The sequence below is a fragment of the Epinephelus moara genome, chromosome 4 (assembly GCF_006386435.1).
Source record: "Epinephelus moara isolate mb chromosome 4, YSFRI_EMoa_1.0, whole genome shotgun sequence".
NCBI classification, from domain to species: Eukaryota; Metazoa; Chordata; class Actinopteri; order Perciformes; family Serranidae; genus Epinephelus; species Epinephelus moara.
The window spans coordinates 16617999-16636771 of record NC_065509.1 but is presented as its reverse complement, the minus strand read 5'-3'; the positions used below and the strand labels follow the sequence as shown (position 1 = coordinate 16636771).

The 18773-nt window shown below is 39.6% G+C and overlaps 2 protein-coding genes across 3 annotated transcripts in view; one reads left to right on the top strand and one right to left on the bottom strand.

The window, feature by feature from the left end:
- ctnna1 (catenin (cadherin-associated protein), alpha 1) overlaps window positions 1–18773 on the top strand; it is an 87138-nt gene that overhangs the window by 25158 nt on the left and 43207 nt on the right. The gene's annotated exons all lie outside the window — the stretch shown is intronic.
- Window positions 10168–16340, bottom strand: lrrtm2 (leucine rich repeat transmembrane neuronal 2). Its single transcript, XM_050041774.1, has 2 exons — window positions 15550–16340; window positions 10168–14887 (listed from the first exon to the last, which is right to left on the bottom strand). The coding sequence occupies exons 1-2, from the start codon at window positions 15551–15553 to the stop codon at window positions 13245–13247; spliced, it is 1647 nt and encodes a 548-aa protein (XP_049897731.1). The 5' UTR covers window positions 15554–16340; the 3' UTR covers window positions 10168–13244.

Genomic DNA, 18773 nt, shown 5'->3' with positions numbered 1-18773 from the left:
TTTATTTTAAGGTTCAGGCCATTCATGCAGCATCTCTGGTTTGCTTCAAAACAAGTTTTCCCCTTGACTGGACTTACCCATGCCACTCATGTAGCCCTGTATGACTTAAGAACTTAGATTTACAGGGGAGCACATCTCATCACCGCAGTGATGATGAGTAGACATGACAGGAATTTGGCCACTCATTTGGCCAGATGAAAGAATCTGATGAGGAGCATAATCTGTCTTTGTAGTTAGCATAGTGTAGATAGCTGGTGTCTCAACCTTGTGCCTTAAACTAATAGTAGGCAGTGTGACAGGTAAACTGACTGTATCTGTGATTAAGCTTGGCAGACTAAACAAACCTCAGATAGACTTGATGAGGATGTGTGTGCTCTCATTCTACAGCTGAGCTGCAGAGGTGCGATGAAATATCTAATTCATGCAGGAAAAGAAAAGGCCTGCTTGAACAGAATATAGACTGTAGGGCCACAATTAGCTCAGATGTGACTGTATGTGTTTTGATGGACATGACTGTCAACATGTTGTGATTGTAGACGGGGCAGTGCAGGTCATGGAACAGTATGTTGCCATTACAGCATATGGGTTTACACTCACAGCTGAGGCTGTTGGAAGGACTCCTAACTCATTCTCTTTCTTGCTCCCATCCCTTCTGCTTCTTCATGCCCTCCAGCTACAAGTTGTGTTTACCCCCCTCTCAATGTTTCTTCCTCTCCTTCAGACTGACAAACATTCTGTTGGACATCCTTACCTCACCGTTTTTTTTAGTAAGGAATTTCAAGTATTCTTTAAATCATTCACAAACTACTGTTCTGATGTTTAGTGTGTATGTCATAACTTAGTCAAAACATTTTTTACATGTAAAAATAATCTATGTAGTGAACTTAAAGTATCTTTCAGTGAAATTTAAAAAGTATTGAGAAGGCAGTGGTCACTAATCAAGAGTTGCTTACCATCATGTGTTATGATCTGAATAGTGTCACATACAGCTTTTGGACTCTGACAAAGGGAACGAGTATGGAACCAGCCTTTGTGATTCTGACACACATTTTGATGCACTCCAGTAAGGATACACAATCTATTATTAGATCAGAGCTCCCAGTAGACCCCATTTATTATATTTTTCCAAGCCGTTATAAATAATTTCCAAGCATTACATACAGTGATTCATCTCATCTTTAATTGTACAGGACAGGACAACAGGAACCCCCACCAGGCCAAAATAAATCTTTTTTTAATACCAAAAATACACCAAATAGCCATTACAGTGTTTTCCCTATATTCACTCTGTCATGAACTGTAGAAGCGCACCACCATGAGTCAATAAACGAGGCAAGTGTCTGTGGTTAGTTCAAATGTCTAAATGTCTAAATGTATAGAACATATGATGTTATATTACTGGGATAATGCCAAGTGTTTTTTCTCTGGTCCTGGAGTTGAAATTGTGTACTGTGTTGTGATGATCATTTAACAAGACTAGAGCTTGTCTACTCATCCAGTGAAGGGGAAAGGCGGGTGGGGGTAATGTAGCCCCAGCACTGCCACATCGCGTGGCCTCAATTATTCTATATTGTCATGACAGTTTGGCGTGGCACGTGTTGAGTGTAACTGTTTCTGCCACTTTTTATTAATAATGCATCTCTAGTTCCCAGCATCTGTAAGGGTTTTGTTTCACAGGAGAGAGTGATGCTTGGTTGCTTTGACATATTAAGCTACTGACATTTAAATTCCTTCAACTTGAAGTGATACATTATCATTTAGACCTGCATTAAAAAGACTTGCCAGGCCACTGCAGTGAGACCTCTGTGTCTCCTTTCACTGGCCCCTTTCCTGTTTATCTCAATATAGTCCTCCCACTCTGAGCTCTTTAGCATTTCCCTTACACTTGCTTTCTCCTCGCTGTATCCTCTTTTCCATTTTCTCCATCTTTGCCATCTTTCTCTTCCCGTTTGTGTCCCTTTCTCTTTCGACAGCTCACTCTTTTTATGACTCGTGCTGTCTTTTTGCCTTGGGCATCTACAGTGAGTGGCAAAAAATTTGCTTTATCCTTATTCCTCTGTGGCTGCATAGTTGCTGCTCATTTTAAACACATTTTAGGTTGACTGGATCCTGGACCATCTACCCTGCCTACCTGAGCTATTTGTAACTTCACAAAGAAAATGATTGGTTTCAACTTAAAAACAACTGCGCACCAAGTTATCTCTAATGGGAATGGCAGTGGGCTTTTTACATGCCCTTTTATTCTTGCTGACACAAGTTTATAAAGTGTTAAGTATGATGTCAGTTCCAAAGGGTGAGAATATAGTGTTTATCCGGGGTTAGAAAATTAACAGACAATTAGTGAAATGGTCCAAAGTGGTTTTTTTTTAACTCATTCTTTTGAAAAAAGTTGAGGAAGAGTCAAAGGGGGGCAAAACCTAGTGCAAGACCAGCGTGAAAGCAGTTCAATTTATCTAGTTGTAATCTCATCTAAATGCATAATTAAAACAAATTACACTCCACACAATGTAACAGGGAAAAGATTTAGTGTCCCCAAGGCTTTTCCTATATTTACAGCCTCCATAAAACACTGGTCTGTCAGTAACAGCCTGTCAGGCAACATTTCCCAGACCTGGCCCTTGATCTTTTGCTGTTGAGTTCTAAGCTTTTTGATTGGCTTTGCTGGCAGGTAGATAAGATGCACCCTTTTACCCTGCAGCAGTTAAACTGTAGAAAGAATGCCATGGCTTCACAAATGGAAATTTTGTGATGCTGTGACTAAAGTCTACTTCACAGTTGCGTGGGTGAATGAACTTAACCCATAGGAAACATGCTTGCTGTTCTTATAAGCTTGTCTGCTGCTTTTGGAGCTGCATGATTTTACTGGCAAATAAAGCAGCCTTTGTCTGTGTAGGTTAATACATATGTATATCTTCAGATTAATATTTAATTGTTTGCCTGTCTGATCTTTTCCCCCTTTGCTGTACAGTCTGAGGCACAATGTGTTGTCACCACGTAAAGCTGCAGTACTGATTTAAGTATGCAATTTGCCTTCCATCCTTAAAAGCTCTCTGTTTTGGCCCTTGGGATTACTTAATTCCTCCAAATATCCCTTTTGTGCACACATGGCAGATGTGGTGCTGCAGAGCAGTCTAATTCATCTTGCATTCTTGTTTTGAGTTGGAGTTTTATTATTCCTAAGGAGTGAGGAAAAGTAGTTTTGAAGGTTAAAAGGGAACCCAATGATTTCTATCAATATTTTAACAGTTGCTTAACACCTGCTGCTGTTATAGCATGTGCTAACTGGGCGGGCGTTGACTAGGGGGGCATTCTTTAGTGCTGTGTCTAACCTGTGTTACGGAGCAAAAAAAGTTTGCTTATCCAGCAGGAGGTTGGATAAACAAGAATTTTAGCTGATTAGGCGGTTCTTCAGTGTGGCCCAGGACATATTATCATACGCACTGCTGAAAGAATGTGGCAAAAGTAGCCCAGCCTACATCCGAATGTGTGCTGAGCAATCGGATCATAAGACGCATTGAGGATGCATTGGGGGCATTTTACACCTGTACATAGAACTGTTGATTTGTGATCCCATCACCCAAGACGCACATTAACACCAGGTGTAAACAGGGCCATTGACACAAGGAAGCCTGATAACACAGGTGTATACAAAATTTTTTACAGCATCTTTTGCATTTATTTACATTTTAGCATGAAAATGTAGACTTTTTAGAATGTCATTGCATTTAGGGCTGCAGTACTGTAGGAAAGGAGTCTTAAATGGATTTCATTTTATTGTACAGCTGTATTAGACCAAAAACAGACCTGTTTTAACTGAGTTGTTTATTGTTTTGCAAAAATAATTCTGATTGAAAGCTGATTGGAGGTGCCTATGCTTAATTGTCGAAGTTGCTGAACAAGTAGAAAACACCTTAGAATTAGCAAATCGTGTAATTTGTGACCTTAGGTGGTATTATTTACTTACTAGTAGTCATATTTGTGCGTGGGCTTTAGCTCAGGGTAATGGTGTTGGTAGAAATACCTTAACAAGGTGGCAGCTTATCAACCAAGAAAAAACAGTAGTCTCATGGAGTCAATTAAAAACTACAACAAATCCAATGCATAATGCTGTGTCTTCTGTTGTTAAGGTGCTAAGTACTTTTTTGGTTTGTAAATATTGGATTGATCTCATTAAATTATGATCAGAACCTAATTTCTTATCTTCTGTGAGACCAGTTTATAAGTTATAGCCAAAATGTTAAAACTCCTGTGTACTTTACTGCATAATAATGCTGAAAATTTCACATCAGTCATGTGTAAATAAACCCCCATGTCACTGTTTCATAAAGATGCCTTTGCCATTTTGCTAGGTTTGAAGATTGCTTTTAACATTTCCATAACAATTACCACATAGATGAAGTCTTAATGGTACGCTTTCACATAACATAAAGGCTGCAGCACGCTCAAGATTAAACCTGTAATGACTTTTTCGTTTGTATTTTTGGCCACTTAGGAGCAGCGGAAATGAGCTGGAAACACAAGACTGACGTATTATCACATTTAACTTTGTATTGTAAACTTGTTAGCAATAGCTGAAGATAAAGAGAATTTTAAATATAGAGAGAGACATTAAATGTGTTGTTGGTCTGCCTTTTAGGGAAACTGAAATGCATTTATGTATGAATCACATGCACAAGTCAAACAAATACATCAGGAGCATTTATATGCCCAATATTACTACACTTTCTGAGTCTAGTTTGTAGTCAGATAAGTCTGATAAGCAGTTGTCCTCCAGCCAGTGGCACAAATTTTGTTAGAAATGATAATAAAACCAGAGCTGGAATGTTCTGTTTGCAGGTGTGTTTAGCCAGAGAATTACATTGGCTTTGAGGTGGAATGAATTGAGGTGAATTGACCCGTGACAAATATCTCTGAATGGGAGGCAAACCACATATACGCATGTTTGGACCACGTGCACACACATTCGCACAGATACTCAGCTGTAGCAAGTTCCTTTGTTTTCATCAGACATACCACTGACCTTGCCAACAGGAAATTACTGTTCACAACTCTGGTATTAAATTAGTGATGTGATGTTAAATGAGAAAGGAGAATGAGGATTTCTTTGCTTCATTATATTAACCAAATGACTCCTTAATTAAAAAGCACTTTTATTTTTCCGTTTTTAACACATACTAAAGATGTTGAATATTACGTATGAAATTTACCAGAATTCATCCATCCATTACCTATATCCTGTTCAGGGCCCAGGGGACTGGAGCCTAAGCAAGCACACATTCAGCGAGGTGTATGCCATAGACAGGTCACCATGTTGTCACAGGGCTAAATACAGAAAAACATTTTCAGAATCACGGTGTTTCCATTTCACCTGACCTGCATTTCTCTGTACTGAAGCACCTGGAGGAGACCCCAGCAGACATGGAGAGAACATGCAGATTCCATGTAGAAAAGTCCCTGTCTGCATTCGAACAAAGTACTTTCTAACTGTGGGAACACAATGCTAACCACTCGTGTTTGTAATCTGGCAGGGGGAGGTATTCAGGGTAATGTATCAATATTTGCTGGTATCCATTTATTTTGTACAGATAACAAGGTTTGTCAAGACTTGAGCGCGAGCTGTCAGAGCTGTTACTTAACAAGTGCTTTCAGCAGTGTATTTTATTTAATGATGTATCACATTTCAAACCATTTGCCTGTAACTTACGAGCATTGCTTTCTGGGTAGGAGGCAGCGATGGCTGACTTGTCATTTGGAGTGCCAGGATTGTTTTTATTTAGCCTCTTTTTAATTGAGCCATTTTGCATCACAAAATGAGAAACAAAAACCAGAACATATCTAAATAACCAGGGTCTGTGACAGCTGACGTGAGTGAGTGAGCCACTGGCTGATGCCATCAGTCATGGATGCCGTCAGTATGGACACAGTCCTGTGGGTGATGGCAATGCTTCTCTAAAATTGGCTCATTAGTTTTTGCTTTCCGGTGTTTGTGCTCGGATGTTTGTTGGCATAAAATCTACTCTCTTGCACATTGTGGCATTAAACTTTAAAGACAAGAGATTGCAGATATTGCTTTTGTTAGTCCTAAGTTTATTAACAGAATTTGCATCAACACCTTTTGCATTGCTCGTCTTAAATGCCTTTAAATTCTATATAGTTGCTTTTAATTCTGACTTTACTTTTACCCCTGACATTGGTGTCCTCAGCAGGAAAGTTCAGCAGTTTGAAGTTAGTTGGTTTGCTCATCCCTCTGTTGTTCGCACTTAAATCCCCCAGTGATATGGCTGAGGAACGGCTTTAAATGTGTTAAGCAATAAATATATTAGAGAGGTATTTTCTGATGAGAGTTCAGATCAATATGTCCCTCCTAGTAAGCATTTTCCGGATTTATTGGAGGCCTCATAATGAGTATGTGAAGTATACATGGGCTCCGAGTCCTTGAACCCTGCAGACTACTGATGCCATGTAGTCAGACTCATCAGTTTAGTGCCTCCCCCACCTGGGTACACTCTGCAGGTTAATTACTGAAGCTTGCTTTCTGTAGGCCTCATCAAAAAAAGAGCAGGTAAAATTGAAGTGGCTCTTACAGTTGGATAGCCATGTCAGCCAATATTCTTTTTACAATGTTTGCATCTTTCCAAACTCAACACTGCCTGGTATACAGTGAAAATATACATATTGGTATAACTTGTCTACTTGAAACTACCAGAAGTCTTAAATGGAAACTGTTCATCTCTTTGTTTTGAGCATATTAGGCTTGTTGTATGGACTTTCTGTCTTGGCAGCACTTGGCAGTGCTGGATACAGTAAACATAAACAGTACTCAAGCAAAAGTAATGTTACTTTATGATTATATAGATTCAAGTAGATGTGAAAGTACTGATAATAATAACTACTTGGGTAAGAGCATAAAAGTATCTTGTAAAAAAGTACTCAATTAGTGAATTTATTACATCAATGTATTATATCAAACAGGCCCTCAACAGGTAATAACATAAATCAAATTCAGAACCAGACTAATGGCAGAATACATGCTGTCTAATGCCATTTAATCTCCTAAAATAAAACAATCAAAAAACCTTGATGTCACTAGCAGAGCAGAGAGCTGCTTCTTGGACACTTCTATAACAGTCTGCAGTGTTTCTGGTGAAATCACAAGCACTCCCGAGCTCCGGTGGCCGCATCACAGCTGTGCCTGGTGGAATTCAGTAGGTAACTGAATCCTCAAAGGAAAGGCGTGGACACAGTCTGCGTGGTGTGTGTGCATGTACAAGCTATCTTATCACTCGCTGTCGGACAGTCGTAGTTGTGCATGTGAGCTCAGCTGAACATAAAAATTATTTATAGCTTCATGTAGGCCTATCACAATAACTACTTTTGTTGGACATTATATTGTCCCAGAAATAATAGCGATTATGGTCATTTTAAGACCTGATATAGTGATAATATAATAGCATAAGAATGCAAGTACACCCTTTCAAAGAGCAATGAACTTTTAATTCCACCAGAATTAACAATAAAATATGTTTTTAAAAAAACACACTAAGGCGCTACATCTAGGTCTTATAATAGTCAGGAAAACCCTGCTGATTATTCTGGCATTGTGTTGGCTTAAATGTTGGCGACATTCTTAAGTAAACAAACACGCATGTAAACACAAGGGTGATGTTGTCAGTATATGGATATGATTTCAATCGTTTTTACTGACCTCAATAAGTCAATAATGTAATTATTGTGACTAACCATAGCTAGATGTATCAGTAAAAGTAGTGAGAAATGTATGTATATAACGTAACAGAGTAGAAGTATATTTTATCGCACATGCGCTTAAGTAAGAGTAAAAGATATTCTGCAAAACAACTACTCTTAGAAGTACAATTGATTTAAAAAATTTCTCAAGTACATGTAGCGGACTAAATGTAATGAGATACCACCCACCACTGCAAATTGGTAAAGCTTGTATCAGTGATTTCTCGTTAGAGCTGTTGTGTTTTGGCCCCTAGTCTGATTAGAGTTGACAGAAGAATGGCTGTGCTATCAGAAGATAAAGGCTGAATCACAGTTCTAAAAGGTTTGTTGCTAAATTTTGTATAGTGTCCTTTAGGAGGTCTCAAATACTGCAGCATAACATATTTCTTAATACAACACTGACTACATGGGTACTGATTGTTATCAGTTGTCTATGTAAGTGGTGCATATACTCTTAGTTAACTAATATTGAAAGGTTGTCAGGTGAGCATTAAAATTCAGACTCGTTCGTGGAATGGCACATAAGAAGCTCTTGGTCTCCATAAGTTGTCATATCAATGGATTGTCTCATCCTAAAAAAAATATGTCTCTCCTGGCAAAAACATATCTGTTTGAAGAGTTACATTTACCAGATGACACGTGGGTGTTGTTTCCCTTCTCACAATGTATCTATGTAAACATAGAATATGGAGGAAATTAATTCTCTCTACAAATGGGTGATGCGATTTTTACTTAGTCCCCTTAATTGGCCTATGGAGAGATGACTTTAATCTACACATTGTAACAAACAATTCACATTGTGTCTGGGTAAGATAAAATTCATGCTATGGTCAAATGTGCTGGGCTTCTGCTACATCCCTGATGATATATCATGCAGCTTCAGTTTGTAAAACTGCTACATGGCAGAATACGTAGCCTTGTCTTGATTAACATTCATACAGTCTGCTCAGTTGGAAACCCAGTGTTGCGTCTGTGCAGGTAGTTTCAGCCACGAGTATAAAGCCAGCTTTTTAAAAATCCTTTCACATCTACTTGTTGTGAAAACCCAACAGCAATGAACGTGTTATCTGTTGCTCTGAGTCATTTTTGGTTTCACTGCATTGCTGAGATTATTTGCTAATCTACTGCACTTATATTTGCCTCAATATTTAAATCTAGTTTTGTTAAAACGTTTAGTCCGTCAAAATAAAAAGATGGTCAGGTTTGTCTAAGATGCTGCAGTTATTATTATTCCTTCACACTTTGACATTTATACCAAAGCTTATACAAGGGAGGAAATATAAGTTTGGTTATCATTGTTAATTTTGTATTGATTTTTCCCAAATTTATATAAAAAACAAGGTATTACCACATTGCAGTACACCAGTAAAAAGCGTACTTCACTGGAGCATTAACTGACAACTGGCAGCAAACACTGTGATGACTAATAGACACTAAATTCAGAATCTGAATTCATCTGAAGGTTGATGTATCTCTGGCATTACTCAGAGTTTATATTAAACTTAACTATTGACGTTTTGCTGATTTGGAGAGTCAGTTAATTGATTATTACATGTATATACATGTATTTCTCTACCAAAAATGCCTAAAGCATTTGCTGCTTCCATCATCTCAAATCTGTGGATTTAATCCTTCTCTCTGTTTAAATATCATTATAAATTAATACATTTGCGTTTTGGACAACACTTGCAATTCCAAGGCATTACCTCTGTTGGGCATTTGTTGCCACTTTCTGACATTTAATAGGCTAGACAGTTAACCTGTTGTTATTTTTGGAAAAAGAAAGAAAGTAATTGATCAGTAAAACAATCAATAGTTGCAGTCTTCTGTCGAAGCTTCTTCGACCCCTTCCTGTAGGATGTTTACCAGTAGACATACACTGGTAAACAAACAACACTTTTTTTTTTTTGCATTACCCATTATTCAATTTTAATTCCCACATTCACAATTTAAAACACAGCATCATTCTGCCATAAAGCAGGGCTTCTAAAGCCTCTTCACTTTGCTGACTCCAGAATCATGGATTTTGCCTAACAACATTATTCCTTTTTTACTTATTGACCTGTAAAGTAGATGATCTAATCATTACGTTGATATGCATTGGCAGAAGGGAATTGGAATCGACCCCTCAACCTTTGGTGCGTTGAACGGTGGCTAGCAAAAATAATATTAGCAATTGAAGTTGTGTTTAATTTGACACATACTTTCAGAATGTTCACAGTCAACTTCATCAAGGGTTAGGTTGAATTTGGTTTGCTAAAGATTTAAACATTAAATCAAAATGTAATGAAAGACCAAACCAGGTTGTGAGCATCCATCAGTTAGCAAACACTCCGCAAATTATAACCATTTTATTTAAAAAATATATGTTTTGAGGGGAAAATGTTTTTTTTTTTTTTTTTTCAGTTTGGCACATCTTATCCACTATACAGATATGAAATTGTACATATTACAATACAAAAGGAAAATGGGAAGAGAAAAGCATTCATTTTGCACAAAGAGGTTGGGTAAGAGAGAGGGGATTGGTTCACTTGTTTTTTTTTTTTCTTTTTCCTTTTTTATTTTTAGGCAGGGTAGGGACGAGGGCTAGAGGATGACAAGAGGAAACAAAAACAGTTTACAAAGAGCCAGAGTGCAAAGGGATGCATATTTCTACAAATTTTGTGGATTTTCAGTCACTTAGTACAACTGTAGTCTTAAACAGTGAAATGTCAAGTGATTGACAGAACTTTATAGGAATTCCACACACACACCCATTCCTGGTGTTGTCATTAATGAGGTCCCTCCATGTTTGCTGAATGACATTAAGAAATATTCAACTTAATTGACTTTTGAACATGCAAGACAGATTAGAAGGGCAGTCGTCAAAGCAGTGCGAAGCTGGAAGAAAAAAATAGAAACAAAGTGGAGGTGCTTGACTTTGGAAATCAGTAGGATCAGTGTATGCAATGTTTTTCATTGAATTCAAATGTGAAGTGTAACAGTTTTTGGTTTGCACAACCACTTTCTTAGAAGTTGTTTTAGGCATCCTATGACCAAGTGCACAGAGACATTGACAAAAGCATCCATTTAGACTGAAGCCAAATTTTGAAAGCCTCAAGAAAGAGACAAAGTCACAAATGGCACCTCCTGGCTACCTATAGGGGGCACCAGCCAAGGAATTGCATTCTGCTTAAAACCACATATCTCGTTTCCAGGTGTGCTATCAGAAGCATCTTGCCATCTTAGTCACTGACTTAGTTAAACATAGCCAAAAGTTAAACTGTAGAGAAATGCCATATCCTTATTTCCAGAGTTAAGAATTCAAGAAAATGCCATATTTTGATCTCAAGTGTTAAGAATTGCACTTGATATTGTTGCACTTGTTGTACTTACAAACACTTGATAGCTCATCAGTTAACATGAAGTGAAATTGTTGCTGCTGTGCGATCAGTGTCCCTTTCAAGACCAATGTGCCATCAGTCAGTATTTATCATCTCATTCTCTGCTCCCTTTACTTGGCACAAAGATTAGTTGGTTGGTTTTAATAAAGTAAGACATTACCCCATCGTTGCCCCTCTCCATCGTCCTATCAATTCCTCTCAATCCCTCTCTCTTTCACCCTGCCCCCACCACCAAACTGAACACAAAGAAGTGCGGAGCTGCGGCAGCAGCTTTAGTCTGATGCTAATGCACATCCTCTCCCTGCTGCATACAAATGTGTCCTGACCCAGGCTTGCTGTTTGCTTATCACAGGATCTCCATTTGCTTTCAGGCTATTGACCGCAGTTTAACTTGACACTTGTGACTGCTAACGAAGGAACTGTTGTATTTATTATTCACCGTAATCCCTTTTTAATACTGTAAATGGCAACCCCGTATCCCTAACAAGAACAAAGTCTTCAAGTAAAAGGTTCAATGATGTTTTTATGTGGTACAGAGGATGATTCTACTTGAACTATTTTTGAGTGGCTGAACAAGCTAAATGTTGCTGGATCACTGGTGTGGGTGACAGAATATTAGATTCTTTTTGCCTTGCCTTAATTGGTTCAATCTTGAGGCTGTCAGACCTGATTAGTGTGTAAGCAGTAAAGAGCCTGGGCTACTGAGGAAAGGTTTTATTTTCAGAATGAAATGCTCTCCTATCTGGCATTTGAGCTGGTCATTACCCTTTCACTTGCGACCCTCACACCTCTCACTAGCTTGTCTGTATATTGATCCTAGCATATCATGGCAAATCAGCAAACTGTATTTACCAGGTTAAGCTGTCAGGAATATAATGGTCACAGTGTGTATGGCATTTGGGAGCTAGAAGAATCACGTACAGGTAATTGTACATGTAAAGGTGGGATAATTTGTTCTTAGATTTCCAAGATGAGGAGGATATCCATGTGTTTTTGCTAAGCAGTGTAGTATGTTGTAGATTAACCACAGATGAACAATGCTTAGTGTTTCCCACAGGTTGAGAATTTATTTGTGGCGGTTGGCCCTCGTGGGTGGGAGCTCCAACATCCAACAAGCTGCAAAACAGCATTGCATTTACGAGCTAACATCTGATTAAAGAGGGCATTTTTCCAATATATATAATTGAACATAAATTCACCATTTCGGCGGTCTCTTCAATCAGTACACACTTGTAGTTGCATTTCCACTCATAGTAAAATTTTGGAAGAAATCCAAATTTAAACAAAAGAATCCCTTTTTGGCTAAGTACAGTTTTTAGGGGGGCGGGGTAGGGGGGCACCCAAATAAATTCTGTAAACAGGAAACACTGAGAGGCCTTTGATCTGATGGAAGATTATAGACTTGCCTATTTGACTCATGTCTGATTTGGTAAATGTAATAACATTTGTATAAACTGAATAGAATTTCAGGGTCCTTCTCTCCTCACAAGAGGATTTATTTTCATTTGTAACATAGCAGTAATGACATTTATTTTTCAGTTATAATTCAGAATTTGATGTTGGTCTTAGTGGCCTTTAATGTATAATACTTCTCTTAAAACAAAACTACAAAACAAAAACATTCTGGTAATTGATCCAATTCATTTGCCCCAGTGATTGAGTGATTGGCTTACAGTGCCTGTGGTGCAGTAAGAAACATGATTTCAAATATTTACTTTTTAAAAGAAATAAGACATAAATCACATTTCTCCACTTAATGTATTCCGTTAGCAGAGGGCCATTTGGCTAAGTATTTTCTCTGTGCTGCAGAATATAGAGACAATGTGGAGACAAATCTCACAGTTTACAATTTTCTTGTTTAAAATGATTGCCCCTGCCTGATATGAACAACCTCGCATTCATAGAAAAATAAATTTGTGACTATCTCTACATCATCCCTAAACTGTCATGTCCAACCTCTGTCATTGTAGCATTCAGCATTTCTCACATATTCTCAAATCTCACTTGTAGAAATTATGCTTTTTACATAAACTGGAAAAAAAATAAAAAAAGCAAACCCTGTATCATCTGAAATGGTCAAATGGCAAACCATATGCTCTAGGAATAAATAAGAGTTCATACTTCACACTCTTTGTAAGGCAGTTGCTGACACTTGCACTGCCCATAGCCGTTTATGATCACCAGTGCCCCTTCTTCATGGCTGGGCTCATACTCATTATAGGGTACCTGTGTAGCTAGATCTGCCATAGGCTGCCGCTGCTGGGTCCTCATCTGTCTGCGGTTCTGAATAGCCGAACAGTGACGTATCCGGCGCAGGGTGGGAGGGCAGCACTTCCGTGAGATATACACAACGAAAATGATGAAAAAGAATGAAAATAGAAGGGCCATAGTTCCAATGATGACCCTATGAGTCATAACAGTGTTGTCCATTGCAGAGAAGTCCTCCGTTACAGCTGCCTCGTCTAATGTAGCGGTAGTTGCTTGAGCAGTGCGTGGTGTTGTTGTTGTGGTTGTTGTGGTAGTGACTGTGGTAAAGCTCCCAAAATCCTCTGCATAGTCCTGCGTGGGGGTCGGCTGCATAATTCCAAACAAAGAGCTTGTGAACTCTGCAGCTACAGTAGCGTCTGTGGTTGTACTGATGGTCTGAACAACCGGCGCTGAAAAATTCTGGCAAAGCTGGAATCCATAGACAGCATCCAGTATCTCCTCACCTTGGGCATATTCTGGACTATGGCAGAGAATGGAATGTTCCCACCTTCCCTTAAAGGTGCTTAGCCAAGTGGCCAGAGAGCAAATCCTTTTGGTACATTCCCAAAGGTTGCTAGACAGCCCAATGGTACCCAGAGACTGCCACATATCCATGACTTGAGGATCCAGGCTGCTCAGTTTGTTGTTATCCAGCAGCAAAATCTTTAAATTTGGCAGCGTTTGAAACACATCAGATGTCAGGACACGAATTTCATTTCCTGTGAGGTCCAGCTTCTCTAAAGTGGTCCAGGTCCACTCCATGCCACACGTTAAGTTGCTGATTTTATTCCACTGCAGATAAAGAAACTGGAGGGCAACAAGGCGAGGGAAATGGGCCAAGTTGATCTTGGTCAGCTGATTGTGCTCCAAGTGGAGCTCTTTAAGCTTAATGAGCCCAGCAAATCCATTCCGGGCCAGGCTCCGTAGACGGTTGCTGCTCAGGCCCAGATATTCCAGGCTGCGACAGTCCCAGAATGCCCGAACAGGTGTGGTGCGAAGTAAATTGGAGCGGAGGTGGAGTATCTGGAGTTTCCTCAGTCCATGAAACAGTTCTGGTTCCAATGCAGTCATCTGATTGAAGGACAGGTCCAGTATCTGGAGGTTGATGAGGTGGATGAAGGTTGTGTTGGGCAACTTGGTGATACGATTGGAGCTCAGATTGAGGTCCTTCAGCTTGTAGAGCCCTTGAAAGGCATCCTCTTGTACTGTTGTAATCTGGTTGTGGTCTAGATGTAGCCAGGTGAGCTGGCTGAAGCCATAGAATTGATCAGGGCTGAGCTCAGTGATGCTGTTGTGGCGTAGTGACAACCCCAGGGCCCCCTTGTCTACACCATCTGGGGGTGCCTGAAGCCCCTGGGTGTCGCAGTAGAACTGCAGGTCCTCACAGCGGCATTTTTGAGGGCAGGTTGTGCACGATGCAGGAGGCAGCAGGCACACTAGGAGCATGCTGATCACACACAGACACAGAGCCGCTGGTGCAGGTCCCACCAATGGCCACCTTGAATGGAAACCTGGGTGGGTTCAAAGATAACAAAATGAACTGTGGGGCGGGAAAGCTTATCTCTGCAGAGCACTTATTACTTATTCATGGTGACGATTGTGCTTTTTGTGTATGCTCTCGTTCTTTCTCATACATGTACCAGATTAGATATTACATTGACAACTTTCACAGTGTTCGTAAATATGATTTCTTTGAGCTTCTGTTTAATGGAGATGTAAATTACTTTGGCATTTAATGGTCCATTACAGAAATGAGCTGGACTTTGTTTGCACTCCCTTGCTATTTATATTTAGCCTATTCTCGTTTTGTGCTCTGTAATTTGGCTTAAATGCTAATCTTCTGCTGATGATTGTCATCCATCTATTATTGCAATATGTTTTCTTTTCTTTTTTAGCAGCTCAGATGCTGTTGTGCTTTTGAAATCTGAGATTTTTTAATTAATTGAGTTTTTTTTTTTTTTTACTCTTTTCCATCACTTAAGAGGTCTGCTGCGCAGTACAGATGGTATTTAAAATGTATGTGCTCCCAACTCGTGTGTCGGTGAAGAAGGAAAAATGAAGGACAATTGCAGTAAATAGAGTCGGCTGAAGAGCTTTTAGTCCTTAGCCTCCCTCGCTCTTACTTGTATTCCCTATTCATGTCCAGACCTGCCATATAAAGGGACTAACTTACCCATTCTTTTGTGCACATCGGAGGCTGCATTCAACTGTCCTTTTCCGCAGACTCTTGGAGCAACCAGATGGAAGAAAAATCCAAAGGGAAAAAACCCTTTTGAGTGAGCACAAAAGGAATCAGCCTCTTTGGAAATAAAGCAATTCTGAGCCCACCCAATTGAAACAAAATATGAAATTCCATGTCCCAAGATGACGTTTATTCCGGTTATTTTGCTTAGAGTCCTTTAAAATCCAAGCTCAATGAAAGGGTTGAATCTTCCTTCATCCCCAAAATCCTTGAAATAAATATTTATATATATATTTTTTTAAGTTGATCAGTTGCATCCAGAGCGACTCCGGTGAACAGACCCCCCCCTCCTCTCCTTTTTTCTTTTTCTTTTTTTTACCCTTTTGTTTCCCTTCCACCGCAATGATGTCAGCTCAGATGGTTAATTGAAGATCAAGCATTCCTCTTTCATGGCTGTGGTCTCCCAACCCTAACTTGTTGATGGCAGCCAGAGATCCTGCTTCCGACGCCGGCTCAGTCTCAGCATAGCCTCTGCAGAGCTGTGAGCGGAGCCCTCGTCTGCTAGCTGAGACGCAGGGAGAGAGAAAAAAGCAGAGCAGGGAGTCAGGGATGTTATTCTGTGCTTTTTGTTGCAGCCACTCACTGCTACAGAGTGGTGGCAGCCTGGCGTCGATCATCACTACTGTTTCTCTCTCTCTTTTTCTCTCCCACACTCACAAACACCCTCTCACTCTCTTGCTCAGTCACTTGCTCTCTGCCTCATACACACTGCTTGTGCACCTCAGTCTTCCTCCACCTCCCTCTTGCATCCCCACTTCCCTCCCACTGGCTCGTCACCATCAGAATATTGATATCTTGAACGTGTTGCGGCAGCTTGCTGTTGAAATTAACCACAGCTGTAAATCTCTGCCTCGCCTTGCTGTTGTTCTGCATGCGCTACGTATGAATGTATATTGGAGACATAAACAAAATAACAACAAAGCAAAATATAGTTTGTAACATGTGGCTCTAGACAACATAAACATGAGCATGGATGAGCAAAAATGTGCTGCATCCCAACATCTCTGTACAGGAGCAAGTATGCTATAGCAATGCTAACATAGGATGTCTGGCTTATATTCATAATTTACATATCCTGAGTGCAGTGCTGGCATGTGATGTATGGCCAGCTGCTCTGAAGTTAAATTAAGCTAGCTTTTAACATGTAATAGACAAGGTTGAATACTTGCTTAATGGGGTGAACCACAGGGTGATAAAAAGAAACTGAATGCTGTTGATTTTTTTCTTACATTTAGTAAATGGATTCTATTTGTGGATTTGTACAAAGAAGGCTACATTTCAGCACCATTTAGAGTGCTAAACAGAATGAGCTGTCTGTAGTTCAATGCATAAAAATGTTGACTTTTCCTTAATTATTTAATGTGGGTGGAGATGGGTGTGAGTCTAATTCCAGTGAACTAGATCTGAAGCAGCTGAAGACCAGATCTTAGAGATGATATGAAGCACCAATACTTTTGTCTTTGGAACTTAAACACCTGCTATTTCACTCAAGCATCTTTAACTTAAACTTGACCTCAGCTAACTGGAGCCTGCCACACCCTGCCCTGCTTTATACTGAGATATTACTTTGATTACCTCACTGTGGTATATTTGATATGGATTTTAACCCTTGTTGCAGCTGTTACAGGCAGTATATTGTACTTAATTAAAGCAACAAATTACATTTCCGCTCTGTGCTTTGGCAGTAGATGATAGTGAAAGAGTAACTGAAACAATTTTTCAATAATTCAAATTTGAATGTGTACGGAGAACTCGATGCTTCCTAATTAATTTCATTCCATAATTTTCAGGTCTGAATACAAAGCATGCATCTGTCTGTGATTTTCCAGGTCACTTGACCAGCATGCTGCTGTCATTCTCCACATTTATTGTGGTAGACTACATCTCCCGCTGGGACTTTTCCGAAGAATGTGAGAGTAGAAAACATGGGGGGAAAACTCTCAAATCTCAAGGGCATGATGGATATTTCCTATGTTTGATTTGTGCTAGCTTCCCATTCTGAATTCAAGATGTTTAAAAAGCTTTTTCTAAAGGAAAAACATGAAATTATACCATACGACGTTCAATCAAATCAACTTCCTGAAATATCAAAAAACAACATCATAGAACTCTGTGATCATTTGACACTTGAAGCATACTTTATTTCCATTGAATTTTTCCATAATCTAGCGGACTAGTGGTTTTGTAGAAAGGGGATGTTCCTAAATCTGTCCTAAAGGAGATGGATAGAGACTCGCTTGAGTATCATAAAAGATGCCGCAGAGAAACTGCCTCCATAATAAGCACCTGAAGAAGTGCTTTAGAACCCTCTGGCGTGGAAATGAAATATAGGCTAGGCTTGAATGAAATAGGATTGAGAGAGTAGGGACAGAGCAGACTAAAGCCCTACCACAGCACTGCATCCAACCAGCACAAAATCACAGGGGATTAGTGCCGTTGGAGCTCCCCGGCCCCTAACTATGTACACAACCCCCCAATGGGCAAAGGGCAGTGGGGGATGGGGCAGGTCAATGCCACCACCCTCCATGGTGTTATGTCGCAGTTGATTTGAGCATTATAAAGGGGATGAACAGCCCAGAGTCCAACTGGTTCTTTTCCTTTTCCCTGTTGCCCTTTCCTGCTCATCTAATTTTGCTCTAATTTTATTATTCTCCACTTTCTGTCCATCTATCTGTCTATCCGTCTCTCACACCCCCTCTCTCCATCTCTCTCCATCTCTACGTCTTTCCTGAAAGTTTAAGATTTTCCACTTTTCGCTTGAGCAGTTTGCAGAATGTGACTGAACATCTCTGCTCTCAGTGGGGACTAGTAGTTAGGGGCTTTGACTGCTGCGTAGTGCTTAGCTGTGTCACTTCTACCAGTGGAGTTGCAATATTACTATATATAATTTACACAGTTAGCCATGTGTAGTAAATTGTAACCTTTCATCAACACAAATTTCTCACTGAATATGAGAAAAAAAATGCACCTGTGGGGAAGAGATTGTAATATTTTAAGTGTTACTTTTACATTATTAGTGCTCGCTGCAATTAACCATTTTAAAGCTGCTTTTTATTTTTGAACAAAGAATAGACCCAGAAATTGAGATCTGTGGGAAATATCAATCTAAAGGTGCACCATTGATGGATAGAGAAGAGTGTTTTCCCAAACATGGT